Source organism: Heteronotia binoei, chromosome 10, assembly GCF_032191835.1.
Source record: "Heteronotia binoei isolate CCM8104 ecotype False Entrance Well chromosome 10, APGP_CSIRO_Hbin_v1, whole genome shotgun sequence".
NCBI lineage: Eukaryota > Metazoa > Chordata > Lepidosauria > Squamata > Gekkonidae > Heteronotia > Heteronotia binoei.
Genome location: NC_083232.1, coordinates 68,459,219 through 68,483,337, shown reverse-complemented (window position 1 = coordinate 68,483,337; position 24,119 = coordinate 68,459,219). Strand labels below are relative to the sequence as shown.

At 41.4% G+C, this 24,119-nt stretch overlaps 1 protein-coding gene across 2 annotated transcripts in view; it reads right to left on the bottom strand.

The window, feature by feature from the left end:
* The window catches only part of CMTM8 (CKLF like MARVEL transmembrane domain containing 8), a 42,655-nt gene extending 19,292 nt beyond the window's left edge, over positions 1–23,363 (bottom strand). Inside the window, exon 1 of one of the 2 annotated variants that reach the window (XM_060248828.1) lies at positions 22,913–23,363. In XM_060248828.1, the coding sequence (XP_060104811.1) occupies positions 22,913–23,116 (204 nt within the window). In that variant the 5' untranslated portion in view covers positions 23,117–23,363. The remainder of the gene's footprint in view (positions 1–22,912) is intronic. The other variant, XM_060248829.1, reaches the window with a different exon arrangement.
* Positions 23,364–24,119: the final 756 nt, after the last annotated feature.

Sequence of the window (24,119 nt, the reverse complement as noted above, 5' to 3'; positions counted from 1 at the left end):
AAACTACATGGGTGCCAACGTCATACTTCACCTAGGGCACCAACAAATCTTGAGCTAACTCTGGACAGGTCATCATACCATGTTAATTTGGACTTGCGGGCCACCATATTGAAAAGGTTGGGAACCACTGCCCTATTTAAAGGGCTCTCTCATTATGGTCCTCACCTTCTGTTTCACACAGATGGGGCAGGAATGCAGCCATTGTCACAAATACTTTGATGATTTCTTATTTGGACTACTGTATAGTGCTCTAAATGGGACCACCTTTGAAGCCCTTGGAAGTGCTAGCTAGTACACCGAATACTGGAACAGTTATTATCTTTCCTGTGCATACAACATCAAACTTTTGGTCCCAGTTTTTAAAAGCTGCTAGTTTTAATCTTTAAACATCTAAATGATCCAAGTCCTGGCTAACTAGAAGTTCCTATCTATACCACTGTAAGTAGACAAGAATCAGATGAGTTTTTCCTCCAAGTGAGTCTCGGGAAGCAGAATGAGATGTACTTCCAAGTGGTTTAAAACTAATTCCAGTTACCCCTTATGTATACATACAAGGGCACAGCTTAACCAGGATTAAGTTTTCCTTCCACAAGTCAGTGCTCTTATCCAAGTTTGGTCTGGCTTAGGATCCTGGTTTGTAGAAAGAAGCTGCACTCCTGTATTTGTATATCACAGACAGTCAGCATTAGTCTAAAACCACCATCCCTTCATCACACCATACAAGGAAGAAAGGGAAGGGAAAGAGGGAGGAACCAGGCACACACACTGGATTTAGAGATGACAGCCTTCAGGTGGGATGTAGGGGTCCTCTTGATCCTGAAGAGATCCGTTTCCCTGGAGAAAATGGATGTTTTGGACGGAGGACTCTACGGCATTATATCCCACTGAGGTCCCTGTCCTCCCCAGGCTCCACTCCCAAAATCTGCAGGAATTTCCCAACCTGTAGCTGGCAACCCTACTCCCCATCCCATACTGATGGCCAAGGAAGACCTGGCAACCCTAGCTGCATTTGTGCATATTTTTTAATTGACCTGTGGTTAAGATCAATAACGTGCCTGAATGCAGCCTTACTGTTAAAAAGTTTTACACTTTTTCAACAATGCAAATATTTTAGCAAATGATTCCTAAAAGTGTAATTAAGACTGACCATGTATTTATTTCAAAATGTTATATCCCATAATATATTTCCAACAAAGCCTTAGCTATTCAACCTGTGCTACACCTGAACAACACTTGAAGGAATGCTTGACAGCAACTGCTAATGACCTCTGACCAAAGCTTTATTTACACAGTCTGGTTTGTTTAAACAGTTTCTAACTGCTTCAAAAGAACAATGCTGAATACATCAGCTTCATTAATAGCATCAATCTTCTTTGTTGTTTTTAAATCCCCATCTTCCTGTTAGACCACATTAAAGCTCCTATATATAGCTGGCACCAGCATTGTTCTGTGAAATCTGTTTTTCAGCACAGGAAAATATTTACAAATGCTTATTTAAAAAACATTTTAAATTGCTGCTATTGCCACAGAGAAAAATGAAAGAAAATATAAGCTTGCTAAACACCAAGTGCATTTAAAATAAATATGTCCTTTCTGCGAGACCATTCATATTTTTATCAGAATATCTGAGCCTTCACTTGCAAGGTGCTTACAGATGTGAAGCAAAAAGATACCTAGACATGCAAAGCCTTTGCTGGACATTTTGCAGCACAGGAAGACTCAAAGTAAGCATCTCTTATGGTCCTGATCCAGCCTTTTCAAGAACAAAGGAGAAGCATGATCTTGTCCCAATCCTTAGAATGAGAATGGCGATGTAAAAGGGGGGGAATATCAAGATCCAGGAATATGAAGCGTATTTGACTAGGCAGCTTCTCAAAAACTGGCATCAACCTGCTGCTTTTGCTTATATGAATGGACACAAATTCAAGAAGGCAACATAAGCAGGGTTGTAGCCAGCAAGGGAGGCACAGGGGCGGTTCCCTCTATAGAATCTGCAGCACTGCCACCCAATCTTCCCTAATCTTTCCCCTTTCAATGCAAGAGAAGACTGGGTGGGGTGCTGCCAAGAGATCATTTGCATTGCGTTCTTGAGTTGCCATTCATATGAGCAAAAGCAGCAGGGAATTTTAACAATCAGCCCAAGGAGCTTTCTACAAATGTTAGCTGTGGTAGAAGAAAATGCTATCAGTTCAAAGCTGATTTGTGGTCACAGTGTTTTCAAGGCAAGAAAGGTTCAGTGCTGGTTTGTCACTGTTCACCTCCATGTTGTGACACTGGTATTCTTTGGAGGTCCCTCATCCAAATGCTAGCCAGAGCTGACCCTGCTTAGCTTCCAAAATCTGACAAGATCACACTAACCTGGGCTATCCGGGTCAGGGCATCAAATGTCAGCAACAATACAATACAAACTTGCTGCCTGAATATATAAGGTTTTTGTTTCCTAATGTCAAGAGAAAGTGACTACAATGAATTTGCCCACCAATAAGCCCTTTGTGGAACCCTGTAGCTGTGCAGGACTCTGGATCAGGTACTCAGTGCATAAAACTAAGCCACAGGTAGGATTGCTAATCTCCAAATTGTGCCTGGTGATCTCTTGGAATTCCAAATGATCTCTGAACTACAGAGATCAGTTCCCTGGGAGAACATGGTTGCTTTGGAAGGTGCATTATAACCTGCTATGGTCCCTCCCCCAACCCCAAGCTCCATTCTAGAGCTGCCAATCCCCAGGTGGGGGCAGGGAATCCCCTGGTTTGGAGGCCTTCCCCCCACTTCAGGGTCATCAGAGAGTGGGGGGGGAGGGAAATGTCTGCTGGGCACTCCCATTATTCCCTATGGAGACTGATTCCCATAGGGTATAATGGAGAATTGATCCATGGGTATCTGGGGCTCTGGCCTGGAGGGCTGTTTTTTGAGGTAGAGGCACCAAATTTGCAGCATAGCATCAAATGCCTCTCCTCAAAACACCCTCCAAGTTTCAAAAAGATTGGACCAGGGGGTCGGATTCTATGAACCCCAAAACAAGAATATTTCCAAAGGAAGGAAGGCATTTAAAAGGAGTGCAATTCCTTTAAATATGATGGCCAGAACCCCCTTTGAAGTTCAATTATGCTTGTCACAACCTTGTTCCTAGCTCCACCCCCAAAGTCCCCAGATATTTCTTGAATTGGACTTGGCAACCCTACTCCATCCCCAAATCTCCAGGGATTTCCCAAACCAGGGCTAGCAACCGTGGTCATGGAATATAAAAGACTGTGGCTGTGCCTTCTCCTGCAATATTACATTACTCATGCAAGCTCAAATGCAAGTGAAGCAGGCAAGTTGCTAATGACAATAACAGTCTGAGCCAACTTCAGCTCTAACAAGGAAAAACACCATACATTAATAATGTGTTTGTGTTGTAGTGCTTTGTAAGCGCTCCAGCAGGCCTTTGTGAAAGGGAGAATTAAAGAACTGCAACTTTGCAGTGCCAAGTTAGGAAGTTCATCTAGCAGGAAAGGAAAACAAATGAGTACATTTAAAATCAATGATATTGACTACCAGACCTACAAACCTAATCTGGGCACTTAAAAGCCACTATGTCAAGGCCAATATTCTTAGGCACAGTCCACAATGCTGAGCCCAAATCTGTCTCCCCACTTTCCCCAAAGTTTGTTATCCTTAATCCACTTTACCAGTAGAATAAAAGCCTCCCTACAGAGGCAGTGCATAAGGAGAGAGATTCCCCATGACCAGTCTTCCCTCTAAGATGAGTTAGTGTGAGCTAGCTCACAGTTTTCTAGCCTATGACTCACACATTTTTATCTTAGCTCAGGAAGGATGGCCCTAGAGCAAACTAATCTATGCAGTAGCTCACAACGCGCAATTCTTGCTCACAAGACTCCACAGCTTAGAGGCAGTATTGCCCATGCCCCTCCCTTCAGATGCCATCATAAGGCCTCAAGGCAGAGCATTCTCTCTTCCCTTCCGATCACTGTAACACCAGCCCTTGTGGGTGCTCTGCTTTTCCCATTGCTTGGTGCCACTGCACAGCTTCATAGCAGTTGTGGCGGTGGAGATTTGCTTGGTTTTCTGGGGGCTACCGAAACACACCATGTCCCATCCTTCTCTCATTATAATCCACTTGCAAATTTCCAACAATATTTTTAATTTGTTTTTTTATTTACTTCCACTTTTCCCTCGCCTTTCTCACCAGTGGGGATCCAAAGAGGCTTACATCATTTTCCTTTCCTCCATTTTATGTCTGATGAAGCAAGCTTTGGCTAATTAGTCCTGTTTGGATGGCAGGACTTGGATTAATGGATATAAACTACAGCAAAGGAGGTTTTGTCTAAATTTGAGGAAGAACTTCCTGATGGTGAGGTGTGTTTTGACACTGGAACAGTCTCCTTCATGAGGAGGTAGATTCTTCATCTTTGGAGGTTTTTAATTATTGACTGGATACCTACTTCTCAGGGATATTATAGCCATATCTCTTGTGTTGGCAGAAGGCTGGACTCAGTGTTCATGGTGGCTCCTGCCAGCTCTTAGATTAAATAAATAAACCAAGATCTTATAACCAGAAAAATTTTGTTGGTCTTTTGAGGTACTACTGGAGTCTAATTTTTTTACTACCATCAATACAGTTGATAGGAGGGATGGGTTATAGAAGTCTCCTGGCATTTGAAAAAAATGCTCTTTCAGTCATTGTCATGACATCCTACATAACAATCCATCCAGCACACTCCAATCACAGTTTCTCATTGGCATTTCCTCCTTCACTACAGATGATGATAACAATATGCCTCACCCTTTATGGATGTTAAATTGTTTCGCTTATCAGCATTTCACACCCTCACCTTGCTTGATTACATCTTACTTTATGTTTATCTACTCTAACCATCTCTCCACAGTTGAGAGTGCTCCTTACCCACAGGAATATCTTTGACTGGTTGTTGTTTTAACTGGCCTCTCTTTGTAACCTCTTCCCACTCCTACCTTTCTGCTGCCTATAATTTTGACAAATATCTCTCTTATAGCTGTATAGCCCATGCATCTGAGGAAGTGAGCGCAAGAAAGCTGATGCTTTCTTTTAAGGTGCCACAGACAAGACTACTGTTTTGTTTTTCCACTCTAGAATTAGATTATCTTTAGAATCTCATGCCGAGCAGGGCAGCTGAAGGTGGAGGGAATGTGTGCTCCATCTATGCTGATTCTTTCCCACAAGGTGCAGCCTGGGTTTCCCCTTTGCCTGTAGGTTTGCCTAAGGAAAGAAGGTGAACTCTGACAGAGAGGGTTGTGTTGTTGTATTTTTGGTAGCCAGATGTAACTTGTAAGTATTATCATCGTGATTATTTCTCAATAGTGATATCCATGCATTAGCTCAGGGGTGGTCTTGCTTAACGTAAGAGCCATGTAGAATAAATGTCAAATGTTTGAAAGCTGCAAGACATGAACGTCGAAAGGAAGGAAAGAAGGAAGGAAAATAGATGGGGAGGGGAAGTGTAAGGAAAGCAACTTTAAATGCATTCTCCAAGCTGCCAGCAGGTTTGATACTAAAAGCAAAGTGATACTAAAAGCATGCTTTCTCCAAGCTGGCTGATGGGGCAGTGGGGCTTTGAGAGCCACACAATATGTGTGAAAGATCCTTGGGGTTTAAACATGCTTGGTTTTGATTGTGCTCCAAAAAGTTATTTGTGTGTTATTTATTCTGCATTTCTCATTGTTTTGCCTACTGTTTTCAGTTTCTTCTACTCCTGAGAAGAGGCAAAGAGGTACACAAGCACTCTGAAGCCCGACTTTCCTAAATTACTAAGGACTTCATTCAGCAGCTTTCCTGGCTTCAGCCATTGAAAATAAAGTTAAACCTACAGTCACATAAATTCCAAGAATTTTCACAGAATCTTATAAAGAGAATGTAAACACCAATATGCAACTAACTCAAATAATTCAGCTTCAGCTATCACTTTGGAGGAGGGGAGATGATGCAAGCTTCAATTGGCCCTAATAACATTTCTAAAGCACACCCATCACCTTTTAAGAGATTACCTTCCTCTGCAAATATTTGTCCTCAAAGACTGCTCTGTTGAATGAAAAGTCAATTGGTTTAAGCACAATATGTCTGGACACGTCTGAGGATGGCCAGATTCTGGAGAGAAATCCTCAAAACACTCGTTAAAGGATTTTGAATGCCACTTTAAATTGTCTGACTCGATTATTAGAGTACATAATCAGTTAATTCTTGCTTTAATATATATCTAATATATCTAATATATATTTAATATATATAATATGTTTTTATCAAAACAATTGGGAAAAGAAACTTGATATGATATCCCTTGATTTGTTTTAAAGAGTTTCCCCCCTTATGCTAATCTATTATGGCTATCTCATTATGAAAATAGAAATGCTAAAGATTATTGTTTTGGGAAGAATTAAAGAATATACACAAATAAAAAAAGATTGAGAACTTGTAACAGAATTAATTGGGTTTATGTATTTCACAGGTGCTTACTGGAATGAAACTTAAAATACAGTTGAAATATATGCAAATTTAAAAAGACATTTTTTTTTTTAAATATTCATTTAGATTCCATTATATTTTGTGGCTACAAAGATTGTCCAAATATATCTTTGAGGATATCTGGCAAAGGAACAAAAATGCATGGGATTTATATCATGCACTCTAGACAGATCTAATAGCAAAAAAATAGCTGCACTCCACTGAACTCACCTACAGCTCCCAGCTAAAGTCTCTTCACATAACAAAGGACCCACACTCTATCAGTGATTTGTCCTTCCCACAGACTTTTGGTGGCCTTTAATTAAAGACCCTTTTCCAACCAGAAGTAACTCATCAGCAACTATGGATCATCTAATGAGGATACCAACCCTGTAACAAGCCTTTGTACCAAGCCCTTATGCCAAGTATGTCTCCAGTATCACTTCAAGCAAACCATTTGTGCTACATACACATACTAATACAATGCAGGGTGTAACTCTGCGTAGGACTGCACTGCTGGGGCCACGAGACTGCTTGTTGGTTTTGCTGCAACAGTCTGAGGCTGCAACCTGAGCACACTTGCTAGGGAAGGAAGCCCCCCTGAGCTCAGCAGGACTTATTGTTGAGTCAATATGCTGCACATCATAGCAGCACCTCCAGAATAATGACGTTATATAAGCTGTATGCAAAATTCTCAGGACAAACTGAGCTGCTATGCAATTCTCTTGACTGAGCCACACAAAACTAAACATACTTTATGGTTACCCAACCTTTAATAATTAAATTGTTCACAGTGATAGGATGCTAACTATTCATCAGAATGGCTTTTGTCTTGTTGTTTTAAAGAAATACAGGTGCTGTTTCATAGCATGATTCTCATTTACTAAGAGCAACTGTTCATTTGTCTATACTTCCTGTCTCTTATAGTATCCAAAAATGGAGTCTCCTTCAGTTTACCTTATTTTGGCCACAGTAGCCTTTACTAGGCTGAGACTGAAGCTTGAGCTAAATAACATTTTAAAGTCACATTAATTTAAATGGAAGAATCAAACTAGAGCTTAGTTCTTTCCCACTAAAACTGATGGTTGATTGTCCTGGGGCATGAATTTATTTATTTTTATTTATTTGGTCAATTTATATTCCGCCTTTTCCCATGCAGGCTCAGGGCAGATCACAGTCACAGAATGACAACTGGATATTTGCAGGTAGGGTTGGCTAGACTGGATAGACACCCATTGACTTACCTACCATAGTTTGGTCTTAGTTGTATCTAGGAACTCAAACAAAAATAGTCTCTTAAGTAAAAAGGTAGTCCCCTGTGCAAGCACCAGTCGTTTCCAACTCTGGAGTGTTGTTACATCACATCATCTTCACGGCAGACTTTTTTATGGGGTTGTTTGCATTGCCTTCCCCAGTCATCTGCACTTTCCCCCCAGCAAGCTGGGTACTCATTTTACCAACCTCAGAAGGATGGAAGGCTGAGTCAACCTTGAGCCAGCTACCTGGACCCAGCTTCCACTGGATCGAACTCAGGTCATGAGCAGAGAGCTTAGACTGCAGTTTACCACTCTGCGCCGCGGGGCTTCCTTAGACTCTTAAGTATATGCGCATATATCTGAGATTTCACAAGACTGTGCCTCTAGTCCCTTTGAACTCATTTGATTGGTATGGAAATTATTCCACAGACATCAGTCTCTAGGAATGAGGAATACTAATGTAGGCCAGAAATACTGCCTTAATTTGAATAATGCTGATTTCAGTCCCTTCTACACAATAGTCTGTTCCAGAACACCCAGTGCAATTTTCACCTCATTCCTGGTAGATGTTTAAGCTTTGTTGTAGAGCGGGGTGGTCAACAGTAGCTCTCCAGATGTTTTCTGCCTACAACTCCCATAAGCCCCAGCCATTGGCCATGCTGGCTGGGGCTGATGGAAGTTGTAGGCAAAAAAAACATCTGGAGACCTACCGCTGGCCACCCCTGTTGTAGAGAATTTATTGGTGTCATTACAGTGATACTAACTTTGCAGTTCCAGAAGGGGAACTATATTAGTCTGCTGCACCAAAAATAAAACAAAAGCTTTAAGGTTGTTCTAACTAACAAGTATTTACTCCATTGTACACTTTTTTTGTAGACTAGGGCCTGCTTTGTCAGATGCATGAGGTATGTCTTCTCTTGACAGAAATCTATATGAGGCTATGAAGAAAAAATATTTTAAACATCAGGGTCAATGGGCTGTAGGAAGTGTACAGGTGAAATGCGATTATCTAAGTTTCATACATAACCAAGGAAAGTACAGAGGTCATTCACAATAGCAGTAATTGATGACAATTAACTATCCCTGTTTCATGGCTAAGTTAATGAATACTCACAATTGGCCAAGGAACCACAGTTCCTTGTTAAATCTTCATGCGACACAATCAAACTTCACAATGAGTTCTAGTTTAGCAGTTTCATGCTAGAATCTCTCTTGGTCTTTTATTAACTTTCAAGCCAGCAACAGTGTCCTGGAAGACTAAAAAGTTCTCCCATGGGTTCTGAATACTGCCCATTTTTTGGTCACATTTGTTTCCATTTATTCTTTTGCATACACACTAACCTGTTTATCCAATGCAAACAGCAGAAAGGCATTACTGGCACATGATGATGTATACAACACACTGGAGGATGAGCAAGTGGATGAGCCCAAGACAGAATGGCTGATGATTCTGTAACAGTGTTGCCTGAGTGGAGGCAGAGTTAATATCGTGGCTTGTTGCAGAGTATGGTCCCTGAAGTGAACATGTCTATTAGACAGCCCTTTGTTGTTCATAAGAAGCTATTTTGGGTGAGTGGCTGTCAAGAAGCAAGGACTCGCCTAAGCAGCGTTGTCCAGGGTGGGCAAAAAAACATTGCTGATGCATTGGACTGAATTGAACTGGGAGCTATAAGTGACACCCAAAACATTCTGTTATAATCTCTTTGGAGCCTGTCTTGTAGTAAGCTATTTCTGGGTACCAGTGTGGGGCATTTGTTTATTCACATCATTATGTGGAGGATGTAATTTTACAAATGCCTAGTGCAAATCCTTCAGGGGCAAGTCTATCCAAGGAATTGGAGCAAACACAGCTGTAACAAAGGGCTTGGATGTAAACAATGGATTATGTGGCTAGCTAGAAGCATACAGATAAATATTATGGTTAGTGGGTTTCTGGTATGTATTATGTCTCCATTGCATCATTGTACAGTGGCATTCAGAATGTGGACAGGAAGACCTGGCTCAGTTTGACTGTAGGTGAAAATTGTTGGAAGTTCTGGTAGAATCTCTTAACAGGTTCCTTCTTCTTGTCCCAGCTAATGAAAATGTAACTGATGAAGATGTTTAGAGACAGGAATTTAGGAAGCACCAATATCAATATGTTTAGTACAATTAATCTGACTAAATTATAAACAACAACAACTTTGGGGGCAAAATGTACGGTGGTACTGTCAGAGTTGTGATAATGTTCCTGGTCGTTGATGGTTTATCTTTATGTGGGATGTTGGTTTATTGAACTTCAACACCAATTTTAGCTAGAAAGGTATTCTCTAGGAGCCTGTCAATAGATGGTACTTTTTTCAGGATCTCACAACTGGCTGAGGTATTGATAGCATCAGAACAGAGCCCATATAGCCAGAAACTCCTGTAATTGTAACCCAAATAACCTAAACAATGGGGCATCTTGGGTTGCCAGGTTTGTACATTTTTGGCAGAAGACAAAAGGTTCCTTGCTGAAACTCCTAAGGTGTATCTGTGTATATCTGTGTATTTGTTCCTCTTCATATGTATGAAATTCCTTCATTAGTTTATTGAAATCTCATGATGTTTTACAGGCCACTGTTCTCAGACACCACCATGATGCTGGGATAGCTTGCACCTCTTGTCCTCCTCTAGGCTATCACACTTGTTCATAATGAAAATTTGTCAGCCTCTTTGATTAATATCAGAGTTTTCTGGGTATTTTCTGAAATTGTGTTGTATGCAATTTGTCTGCACACTATTTTCCAGAAGCTGGCTGCATGAAATAGTATCCTGGAGCACTTACCCAAAGCAGCAAATGACTACCTGCAAACAGGTGAATCAAGCAAAAAAAGAGGCATGCTGCTCACTGTATGTCTTCCTACTAACGGAATCTCCCCATTCCTTGCCAGCATTGTCTAATAATCTAGAGCAAGACAGGGAAACATTGAATATGTTACATCAAGCATGACTTCTCTATTTTACTAGGGAGAGCCAGGTCGGTAGTGACTATGCACACTACATAACGCCTAGTTTAGCCCTGCATTCTCCAGCATGCTAACAAGCATGCTTAAAATGGTGAGCATAGGGTGATTAACGCAGAACTGCTGTGCTGTTTTTGTGTATACAGACTGCAGCTGTGCCCAAGCAGCAAAGCAAGGTACTCAAGAAGGCAAAAAAAAAAAAGAAAAAGGGAAATAAAGGAGAAATTCAACTGCTGTCCAAAAAGCTTTACGGGTTATTTCCCAGGGCTTCGTTACAGAGATGTGGGAGAGAATAATTTCCAGTGCCTTATTCTTCTGCTAAAAATTTCTAAGGATCCACTGTTTCATAAAACAAATAGTTAACAGATGCCAAATGCCAACAGAATATTTCGCTACCATAGCAGTTTCAGCTCAATTAATTCTTTTCAGGCAATTATTCACAAGAATTGTATGAAAGAATATACAGGGGAGGGGAGCTGAAAGTCACAAATACATATATAGCAAGCCAAATAAAGATCACTATGGATTTACTTGCAGAGCTGTGTACATCAAATCAAAAACAAAGCGAAAAGCCTTCACAGAAAAAACTGCTCAAAGATGAAAATTTCTTCTGTACATCAAGTACATGCCATGCGGTGTTCTTTCCAACCCCTGAAGGTTCTTCACTCAAACTAAAAGTGTGAAATGTTTATCTTCTCCTTGTCAATTCCTTCTTGTTTTCTTTGTGCTCAGGGCAAATTCCATGGCATACCTTTTCATGATTTCTGTATCCCCAACTCCAGTCCTCGTCCTCACCCCTAAAACTCACACACAAATAAAATCAAGCTCAGCAAAACATCTTTTCTCAAGAAATCCCCCCAGGAAATTGCCGGTCTGAGAGGAAGTAAAGCTTAAAAGAATTCTGTGTTTTCAAAGCAAATTTGGTATGTATGTGTTTGTGGATATATATATATCAAAATGAAACAAAGGATTTCTGGTTAAAGATATACTGAATCTTGAAATTTTCAGCTAAAATATAATCCAAACAGATGGTATGGATGAGTGTGGAATTCATATAAATCAAAATCTTACTAAATGGGCTCTAGTTCATGAAAAAAAATTATACAATAATAAAAATGAAGAAATATAGTTATTGTTCACATAGCAATTTTTAGTGTACCTGAAAAAGATATTTTAAAACTTATTTAAGGTACCAGGTTTTAAATGTAACATATGCAGCCAAGACATCTGGATTACCAACACTATGGATCCAGATGTGCTTGAGTAGAAAGGTCTCCAGCTGGGTTTGAGATGTTTGGTTTTGGTGTGAACTTCACTGATGCAGCTGGTTCCTCTGGCATCAATGACAGACATTAACTGACATCATGTTAACAGTTTTTTGACATATTAAAAGGGCGGGGATACATTATACACCATGACCCTAGTCCAGTGGTATGCATACCCAAAGCAGCCATGTGCAACCCTGTCAATCAATTAGTAATTGTTCAGCCCAGCTGCCTGGCAGGGAGAGGGTCTGGGGATTAAAAGCAGACCTCTGCTTCTTTTGAATAGCTAGTTAGTGGGGTTTGGGTTTTTTTAAGCAGGGTCATTTTTGCACAGGAAAAAGATCTGGGATTTTATCAACATCACTAGGCAAATGAATTCCTATATAATTGATACCCTTTGTTAGATGTGGGTATGACCTGCATATTTAATCGTGTTCCTCATCCACACACAGACCCATCAACTGTGATTTGGCTTAATTAGTTTATAACTGGAAACACCCCCAAACTGATGGAGTAGATTAATTAAATACTAGAGGTGATATGCTTGGATCCTTGATAATGTAAAGATAACACAATCGTACACATGTTTTGTTGCTTTGTTGTACACATTGCTTTTTTCAGCATACACACTGTGAAATGTTTATCCAACCTGATCATAATGGCTAAAATCTGCATGCCTGTACTGAACAAGAAAGGAGGCAAAGGACATCTTGTCTTGCACCTTAATGAAGTTTACTTTTTTGAAAAAATGCAACAGTTCTTTGCAATTTGGGCTGAGGGTGTATCACAAATCAAGAATGCCCATGTTTACGATTTCTGACCTATACCAGAATCACTTAACACTTCTTTCAGAAAAGGCTGCTCTAATAAATCAAACACTTTTTCTGCACCAACAAAGTCTAAAATTGCCATGTTTGCTGTACTGCCAATGTTCTAATAGATTTACTTGCACAGTGCCCAACCTGCATTCTAGTCCTTGGAGCGACCTTAGGCCAGGCTGAGGCAGAGTGACTGGCCCACTTCACGTGAGAGTTGTGAGAGAAAAATGGAAAACAGCAAGTCATGCACTCTGCCCTTTCTCCATGGAAGAAGACTGAGAGAAAATACAACCAGTCAATCATGCCTTGTTTGATGGAGAAGCTGAGCTACTGGACCCAGTGATTCTGCCCAGCGTGGGCACACTCAACTACCCTTGTACATATGACATTCAAAAATATTTATCCCATCATTTCTGAAGTCTCCCTCCCACCAAAACCAGAAGTACCAGAGTATTCAAAGATATGACTTTCAGGGAAATATCATAATATAGAAAGGGGAGGGAGGGAGATTTCCCCCCGCCTTTTTTTAGGCTTTACTGGATACAGAGATGCAGTGATGGGGAACATTTCACCTGTATAGTCCCCACCTTTTGTGAAGCTGTTAAAAGTCCACAGCCTTTATAGTTGAAAAGCTGAACTTCCCTTGCCTCTAGAGGTTCTCTTCAAATATCTTATCAGAAGCCCTCTCTTATTGACAAAAGTAAACACTTTGATGACACGATCCTTAACAACCAGAGCATTCAGCAAAAGGATCTGTAACAGCTTGAAACCGTACCACAACACAAAACTGCAGCAAAGACAAAACACAGGTATGATTAGGAGCTGTTACCTATATTAATAGGCAGAAATCAACAAGTGAAGCTGTTCCCGGCTCAGAGATGCTACTAATGAAAAAAGTTTTACCTGTGCATGCCTACCTTTCATGTGACTTTTACAAGTGCAGAGCCATTCACCAGCATTATGTATTAGTGAGCTATGATCCAGAAAAAAATGCTTAGTGGACCCCTTTAAATGGCTGTTAGAAACTTTTCAAGCACTGTACTGCCTTCTACTAAAAAACAGCCAACATTAAAATAGTCTAAGCTTTTTCTTCCAGCAACTACGTTTCAGAGCAATATACACACACAACTGAATTATTTGGACCTATTCCACTAACAGCAGCATTTTTCCCCAACACAAGGAGCCTTCTTCCCCTGACTCTGGAAGTTTGTCTTCCAATGGAAGTTCCTCTTTCATCAAAGCACTATCATTAGTAGGACAGATCTAAGGGATCCAACACACAGTTTCATATGCCAGTACTCATGATTACTCCCAATCCTATTTCAACTTGTTTCTATTTTAACTAAAGATTGATCTACACATTAGAAAAGACATCAAAGATGGAATGTCAAACTGTCCTCCATCCTATTGGGAACAATACAGTAGAGCCCTGGATTATAACATCATAAAATGTGTTCCCTGACCCACTACTGGTAGGGAAATGGGAGTATCATTATAGTATCATCATATGGAATAAGCAATCCCACATGTTAAGTGTGACAGGAGGAGAGGTCAACCTGAGAATGCCATTCCCAGCAGCACCAAATGTCCCCTTACAAAGAGTTCAGTTCCGCCTTTTATACCAATTACAAGGTCAGCTGAGAATAGTGATTATAATGTAATGCAGTGAATTAGAATGGTATATTGGAATGCATTTCTCTGGTCAGGTAACAGAGGAGACATAACACACAACTACAAATCAGTTCACCTCAAGAAAAAGATACCATCAGTTACCTCCACACTTGAGAGGAGAGGGATAGAATGTGACAGCTGAGTCAGGTGACTGCTCATAACACCACATAATTAAGGAGGATACATTTACACACCTATCAACAATTCTGACGTATTTATTTGCCCCACTGTTTTCCTCTGGAATTAAATCTAAACAATAATGACCTTATAAACTTAGCTTGTTATTCCTGTTTGCATCTGTTAAAACTTTTCATTATATTTTATGCTTGTAAGCTAATTTGTTGCTAACTTCTGTCTTATATGGACTGGTAAGTTTCATTTCACTGTCTAAGTGTGCGTGTACAAGAAAGCTCACACCTTGAATTAAACTTTGTTGGTCTTAAAGGTGCCACTGAACTCATACTTTGTTCTAAGGTCAAGTAATGTGTAGTTGACCACAAATGGAATCTCAGATTTTGGTGGGGAAAACATCTCATTGTCTATTAACGTTTTTTATTTAAAAAAGAAACCAAATGACTTTGAAGCATAAAACTAGTTGTTTTCGTAGTTTTGCGTGACTCAGAAGTGAGAAACTGCAAATATTAATTTACAGTAATTCTCTTCAAGTACCCTTTCAGATCCACAATACAATCATAGATGTTACCATGTATACCCAGGAAGATATGTATTGTGTACAGATATACAGACGTAGATCAGAAGTGTCAGACTCAATTGTTGTGAGGTCCAGACCTGACATAAATGTCAGTTTGTTGGGCTGAGCCATGTGTGCCATAAAAGTGTAATGCCAGGAAATGGAGATATAAACTTTATAAAGGACACAGGCAAACTCAATTAATGATATTATTTTTACTCAAAATACAAAGAAAATCAATTGATTCCTAGCAGTGAAAACAACTGATTTACAGAACACACAAAATCCTGGTTCTCCCAGATCCCCCCACCCCTAGTTCTCACAAAAGTACTGGAGCTGAGAGGAAGGTCTGACAGAGGGGTGCTTTTTGTCCTCCCATGATCCCTTTCCCCCTACAGGCTGAAAACAGCACCAGCTGCTTGTGAGATAGGCTGGTTCTGTCCAACAGACCATATGTTTGACACCCTCGTATTAGATACCGATATACTGTGTGCTGCATGTGTCACTTAAGAAGAGGAGACAAGAAGCCTAAGAGGAAGATCAAGTAGGAAAAGCAGAGGCTATATATCAGTACAGGTTTCCTAAGCAGATATCCAGATTGTTAGGCAGGAGCCATATGTATGGATAGCCAATAATCCACAAGAGAACCTTCACAACACCACAAATTGGGAGGATCTGGAGCTTGCCAGGGTCCAGTGCACAAACACAAGCTGACTCTGAAAACTGTGCATCCACATGAAAGGTTATTCTCAGAATTGAACTTTGGTGGTCTTAAAGGTGCCACTGGATTCAAACTTAGTTCAGCACAGAAAACAAAATCTGAGTGACCTCAGATGTGAAACCAGCAGGTATGTTCATATTCTGGCTCCCTTTATCAGGTTGGAGGACTGATTAGAATCAGTGTTCCCTCTAAGCTGAGTTAGTGTGAGCTAGCTCACAGTTTTTTAGCCTCCAGCTCACACTTTTTTTGTCTTCGCTCAGGAAGGATGGCCCCAGAGCAAAGTAATTTATGCAGTAGCCAAATTGCTTGTTCACAACTTTAATGCCAGTAGCTCACAAAGTAGAATTTTTGCTCACAAGACTCCACAGCTTAGAGGGAGCATTGATTAGAATGCCAAAGGATTCCTTTCACTGGACTTGGGAAAGAAGAGGAGAATCCAAGTGAGCTCAGAGAAATGTTCCTTGATTGATGGAAAGTGACATGGAGGGAGTTCCCCATGTCCAGGAAAGATTTCCAAATTGGGAAATGCAGGGAAGTCTTGGGGCAGGAAGGAAGGAAGAAAGAAGAGGAGTTAGATTTATACCCCACCCTTCACCCAGAGTCTCAGAACGGTTTACAATCTCCTTTCCTTACTCTCCCCACAACAGACACCCTGTGAGGTCGGTGGAGCTGAGAGAGCTCTTTGAGAACTATTCAGAGATCAGCTCTGAGAGAGTTATGACTGACCCAAGATTGTCCAGCAGGCTGCATGTGAGGAGTTTGGAATCAAACTTGGTTCTCCCGATTAGAGTCCACCACTCTTAACCACCATACCAATAGCTCATCTCAGAGATAAGGTGGAAGGAAAAGAGAAATACAGAGAGGCACATTAGAGGCAGATTTACTGGAATACAGAACGTAATTCTCAACCTCTTAGTTGAAGATGCTAATATGAGGCTCAGGTCTTTGTTAGAAGAAATGCTAATACAATAGTAGCGCCTTGCATCAAAAGGCACTTTGATTAATGGTGTCAGAATACCAGGGCCAATGCGGAAGCTACTATTGTTTTACAATTAATGTAAACAAAGGTGGGTATGAATCCTATCTTGGCTTATTCTCCGCCAGCTCTGGGCTTTTGTTGCAGAGATTTTCATTTTCAGGTTGCATGCAACCGGCTCATCTCAGAGCTAAGCTAAAGGGAAAAGAGTAATGCAGGATCCCTGACAGCAGCAACAACATTCAGACAATATAAAAAAATGAACTTTTATTTTTTAAAAATGTGGTGCAAATATGGATAAACCAGAGTCCTTAAGTTTCACTGCCTGGAAAGAGAAAAGGAAGGCAATTTACTTAACTCTATTTCATTTATGCCCCACTTGTCTCCACAACAGGGGCCCAAAGTGAAAGCTTACAACATTCTCCTGTCCTCCATTTTATCCTCACAACAACTGGGAGGGGGGGGGGAGGTTAGGTTCAAGGGTGTGTGACTGGCCCAAGGTCACCCAGCAAGGTTCCATGGCAGAGTGGAAATTCAAACCTTGGTCTCCCAGATTCCAGTTCAAACCTTGGTATCTCTAACCACCACATGCTGCTGGCTTAGCCCAAAAGTACCTCATCAAACAAATGTACAGTAGGTTTTGAAAACCTTAGTGCAAATTGGAACTAGAAACTCATGAAGGAGACCTGCATGTTGGGGAATACAGAAAGAGCAATGAAACGTGATACTTTAAGGCTGCAATCTTAAGAATACTTTCTTGGGAGCAAGCCCCATAGATTTTAATAGAATTTACTTCTCAGTAGAATGTCTCTTGCCTTAAAAATCCTGCTGGGTCACCATAAGTCAGCTGTGATGATGCAAAAACAAACAAACAAGCTGCTTAGGATTGCTATCTAAATATTTTATAAAGCAGATTTCAGAATATTCTCAATATTTAACAAACATAAACCTACAGACATTGCAAAGTCTTGAAAACTTGTCATCCTCTATGTTTTTGCAATGTGTTAACATGCAGGCATACAATCAGTTTGGAAATTATCAACAAGAAGGCTTTGACCTGTTGCTGACTATCATCTTTGCTTCAAATGAACTCTTTAACACTTCACCCTTTCTCTTCATTTTGAAACTGTGCCCAAATTTCTTAGATGATCCTATAAATTTTGTTTGGAAACAATGGGAAGCTTGTTTAGAAACAACAGGAAAAGGAATTAAGTCACCTGGTTGTTTCATCTCCACTGAAAAAGCACAGTAGATGTACACTCAAAGTATCCAGGTACAAACAATCAAATGCCCTAACATGGATGGTGGCCCAAGATAGCCTGATCTCGTCAGTTCTTAAGAAGCTAAGCTGGTCAATCCTGGTTAGTATTTGAATGGGAGACCACCAAGGAAGTTCAGGGTTGCTATGTAGAGGGAGGCAATGGCAAACCACCTCAGAAGATCACCTGCCTTGAAAACCCTACAGAGTTGCCATAAGTCAGCTGCAACCTGATGGTACTTTCCACCATCACCACCACAATCTAAACAACTGGCCCTTGTATTCCCATCAAAGTCATACAGTCAAGCAGAACAATACACAAAAGGTGGAGCCAAGTAATTTCATACAGAAGTGGAACAAAATGTTTTAGCTCACCTAATCATTAACCACTTAGCATTTATTGTATTGGAAAACAAAACAGCAGCAATCTGTGTAATGATTTGGAGCAGACATATTCTGGATCACAGGGGAAGTACTTCTGGCTTTAGACATGAATACCAACTAAAGGATCATTAGCTGCAGATTTTTAAAAAGTCACTGAAAATATTTTATGTACTGAGATGTCAGAAAGGTTTATTACCCCCCCCCTTTTTTCCTGGTGTATATATTAAATTGGTCTTAATGGATTTATACTCCTATGTCTGATGAAGTGAGCTTTGACTCACCAAAGTTTATGCTTGAATAAATGTGTTGTTCTTTAAGGTGCCCCTGAATTGCTGTTTTATTTTGCTTGAGCTTTTAGAGCAAGACTCCTGGATGTGTAAATAACCTAGGTCCTGGGATGCCCGGAAGAAAGGTGGGTTTATTAACATTTTACATAGCTAAATAAATAAAACCTAGGAGTCAATTTTAAGACCAACATAGTTTTAATCAGAACGTAAGCTTTTGTGTGCATGCACACTTCTTCAGACGAAGAATGAGGTACAGTAAGCAGAGACACATATGGCTGGTGGGGTTTGGAATGCCAAGTGGTACAAAGTTAAAAACCAATAGCAGAATAGTAAAACTAACAAATTCAGAAAACCTTTGATCTGTGTTGCATTAGCGTGGTTTTCTGAATTTGTTAATTTTACTATTCTGCTATTGGTTTTTAACTTTGTGTACGAGCCAATGTTGCTATCTGAAAAGACATCATACTTCAGGCTTGCAAATCAATTATTGGTATATGAAATAAAACCACACTGGACTAGGGGTTCTCTCTTACAGATCTGGCATAAGGACAAATGAGATTAGCAATGCTAACACTCCACATGCATTGAAATTCTTGTGGTGAACCATTAAATACTTCTAAAATGATGATGATGAGGTTTAATTGATTTGGTATAATCAAAAGTTCAATTGAGCACTCAGTTTCGTCTGCTATTTAATTGATGGGGCTTGCAAATGCTAGTTTTGGAACATGGGTATCTGAGTACTCTGCTCCCAAATTTGGTGACAATGATGCTTAAAGATGGTGTTTCTTTTCAGTCTATATCCAAAGCTAGTACACAGCCTACTTACATGGGGGAGACATTACAGTGGCTATCATCAAAATAGTAAGAGACATGGGTAAGCTAATTGGGCTCAGTTGGAATCAGCATGCATACATCTGTGATACTAGATATTCCAAGGTACTGATGGGCCTTCAACACACTGAGGCTTTGAAGACATTTGCAGTGCAATCCTAATAAAGCCTTCCTGGGAGTAAACCCTACTGAATACACCTCCTTAGGATTCCTCAGTATGGTACCATACTGCACTATGCTGTTTTACAGCAGTTTGTGATCATTTTGTAAGTAACCTTACAGCCAAAAGAAACTACCCTATTTTTTTCAGAACCCCTAAAAAGATACTTTCAACATGTAAATAAATCAGTTAAGTAATGGGTTAATAGATAAGACAATCCATCTTGAAATCTAATCTTTAAAAATCTGTTAATCCGTTTATAGCCTCAAATACAGAAATAGGAAAGGTGTTACATTGTACGTACAGGAGTGTAGATTACAACGCACCTTCTATTAAAACCAATTAAAATCCCATAGATTTTCTTTTGAGCAGTCCACAATTCACTGTAAGTTCCCAAGTCTGCCATGGAAAGTTGTTACACAGCCCTTCAGCACATCAAGATCTATTTTTTTTCTCCCCTCCTTATTGAGTAGCCATCATATCTGGATCTGTTATACTTAATTCACATGTTGCATACATATGCTGGGAAGCTACAGCCAGGTACAACATATTTGTGTGTGAGTACATGAGAGAAGCACACGGGTGGCCATCCTATGTGATACCCTTCACACAGATTTCATCCTTTTCTCTATGTAGAAAAAAAACTCAAAACAGAACTATTCTGGAGGCAGAGGGAAAGGGTATATACACACAGATTGTGAGTTATATTGCTAAAATCATGTAGGCAGATGGAATAGAATAAATAGTTATCTACCTAGCATTTTTATCTGAATCTCCAACGAGCTGAAGGTGGCATATATGGGTCTGCCCCCCTCCCTCACTCTCACAACAACATTGTGAGGTGGGCTAAACTCTGCGAGAACAGGAGCAGTTTCTGAGACCCTCCTCCGACACTCTCACCACTATTCTACACTCGTTCTGTAGTACAAGCCTAGAGACTTACCATATCTTACTACCTAGCCTTATCATGAATTACTCAGATATTTCCACATTCTCATTTTCCTTCCCAGCTGTCCCAGAGCAGACATTCTGGGAATGGATTCCTGTGCCTGATAACTGCATTCCTGAGCAGCTTTCTTCCTCTTCGCCACCAAAGGCTGAAGGGAAATGAGATTCTCACCACAGCCCCACAAGTGTTTATTAAAGATAAAAGTATGACGTGACTATGCTGAGTCACACTCTGCTTCAGTTATTCAGGGTTCACTTGACACCTGGACTCAGGTAGTGCTGCCAGGGATCCATTGTTCACACGGCAAATCTGATCATACCAGGTCACCAGTTACTTTAGCCCTTCTGTTTGGACAAAGCCACTGAGGACAAGCCCGAGGTGCTTCCCAAAGGCTTGCATTCCAATGGCTGGAAAACAGGAGCCCAGGGGTCAATCTCCAGAGCACATTCTTTGTGTGAAATCTCTGCAGCCCAAGATGTCTGCCAGGCTTGAATGAATTCACAACAAATTGGGGGAGGATAAGCTCAGAAGGCAATGCCTGAACAAAACCCATGATGAGAAAAGAAAAAAGACATCTACTTCTGAAGGGGTGGGGGAAGCTTTCTGAGGCTGAAACAGGGTCAAGAGATTGGATGACACCTGTGTGACCCAAATCACACATGAGAACATTCAGAGACATCCCTCCCCGTTATCAATGGTGTTATCTTCAATGTGTTTTCTTCCTATATTTTCCCCTTGACTCAGGGCTGCTCCATAACATATGGTTACCACACACCTTCATTGATACTTATTCATGTTGCCACCCAGGGGAAACAGATCCTCCTGCCTCATCACATGGGGCATTTCCCTACAAATGTTGCACATTCCTCTCTGATGATGCAAGGCCTGCCTTTCCATGCCAAGGCTCAGTCTTGGCACATATGAGGCAATATGAAGGGGGGAAAGTGACACTGAGAGTGTACAGACTGTTCTTCCTTTACTATAGATATAACACCAAGCTTTTGACAAACTGACCCATTATTTATTTAGATTCTGGTAGGTAGCCATGTTGGTCTGAAGCAAGAGAACAAAGTTTGAGTCCAGTGACACCTTTAAGACCAACAGAGTTTAATCCCGGGCACCTTTTAGATCAAAGAAGTCTAATTCTGGGCATAAGCTTTCACATGTGTGCACATGAAAACCTATACCCAGAATTAAACTTTGTTGGTCTTAAAGGTGCCACTGGGTTAAAATTTTGTTCTATTGCTTATTTGGGTATTTACATTCTCTTTTTCTCCTCAGTGGAGAGCCAAAGTGGCTTCCAATGACATTCTCCCTTCCTCTACTATATCCTCACAACAACCTTGTGAGGTAGGCTACGCTAAGGGGTCGATGGGTCCAAAGTCACCCGAGTGCATGTCCATGCCAGAGCCAATATTCAAAGCTGGGGATGCATTCACACTACACAGAATAATGTGTTTTGCAACTGGATTTTTACTGCGCAACACATTTAATTATGATCCCTCTACTGGACTCTTGTCTTATCTCACCACTGCACAAAACTCCAATTTGGAAAGAACCACAGGAAAAACTCCCTGGCTGGCTTATGATATGTCCCTCCCCTCCTTTTTAGGACTACCTAGCATTAGTTCCCTGTGGGATGGTTTATGTACTTTTTATTTTTAGTATCTATTCATTACAGCCGTAGGCCAGCCTTGAACAAAGCCCCAGAGATCTGCCTTGGATATAACACAGACTCTTTAATACTGTAAGACGACCCAAAGTCATAAAAGTTAGCTTCTGATTTAAATCAACTGAAAGGTGTGACATAAATAAAGAAGGCAGGAAAAACTGGTTTTTTAAAAAAAAAATAAAAATAAATCCCAAGGAACTGAATCCCTGGTGTGAGCGATGCTGCCCAGTCCTATGCCCCACCAAGCCCCATTATTCACCTAAGGGACGCAGCACATCCGCCTCTGCACCTGATGAAGTGATCCCTGATTAGTGAGTGCATCCGCAGCATAATTTGTCTTAAGTCTTTCATTTTAATGGGCTTAGACTGGAATAAGTCTCTTTAGGATTGTACTGTAAGGCGCCCCCTGGACTTTAAAGAGGGCTATCCATCCGGCAGCAGCCTCAGTCTCCCCCTCCCATGAAGCTCGGTGAGGAGTTCGTGTCAGCCCGTGTGAGAAAGGACTTACAGTCTCCAACACCATGAGGATCCCGGGCAGAGTCCTCAGGAAGTCCCTGTCGTAAGCGAGGGCGCTGGAAGTGGCCGAGAAGTTGACGGTGAAGGAGCTGCTGGTGGTGGTCACGGTGTGCGATCGAGGGCGCTGCAGCTGGGGTGGCGGCAGCGGCTGCTGGTGGTGCTGCAGGTGGTGGTGGTGGGGCTCGCGGGCTTCCATCTTCAGCCGGACGAACCACAACTCCCAGGGGGCCGCCGCCGCGCGTGCCCCTCCTTAAGAGCCCGGGCAGCGTCGCTCCTGAAGACCGGCCCCACTGCGAGCCGCGCACTGGCTGCGGCGTGGCCAGGGGCAGTGCTGTGTGGTGCGCGGGAGGCGCGTTGCGCGCGGGGCTGCTCGGGAACGACGGCCAAGGAGACGGCGAGGCAGAGGCGGCTTTGTGTGTGGCGCCGCCCCGAGGAGTTTTCGCCGGGCTCCAGGGGGCAGAGCTAAAGCAGGATTAAAAAAGGGGCGGGAGAAAGGGGGGGGAGTCACAACCACCTCCTCACATGGCATTGTTTTTGTTGCCAGGACGAGAAAAGGGTTGCTCCCCACGTGTTCTCCTTTTCGGAATGGCTTTGTTTGTTTTAGAGCTCGGGCCTTTATGGTTTCAGAACGACACTGCACAATCGCCTCGATAGCTGAAAGGCTGAAAAAGAATTCTAAAACGGCTTGAGGGGGCCCCCAGATGTGCACTTACCACGCAGGCAGGCGCTTGTGGGATTTCAGACGCAAAAGTGTTTTCCAGTGCACCTGCGTAGCTACTGTTTTGGGTAGATCCAAGAGGGCAGCCGTGTTGGTCTGAAGCAGTTGAACAAAGCAGGAGTCAAGGTGCACCTTTAAGACCAACCAAGTTTTATTGAGAACGTAAGCTTTCGTGTGCTCTCTAAGCACACTTCATCAGACGAGGGTCCTGATCCCCTCGTCTGATGAAGTGTGCTTAGAGAGCACACGAAAGCTTATGTTCTCAATAAAACTTGGTTGGTCTTAAAGGTGTGCCTTGACTCCTACTGTTTTGGGTAACATGCTTAAAATGTATCGGGAGTTGGTTTTTTTGGAGGGACGTGTTACTTTGAAGCTTTAAATTCATAATGTTTCTTTAACACGGTAAATTTGTATTCCATTTTTTACATGTCCAGTTAAGAGCATCTTTTTTTAGAAGGGTCCTACTGGCCTTTTGAATCTA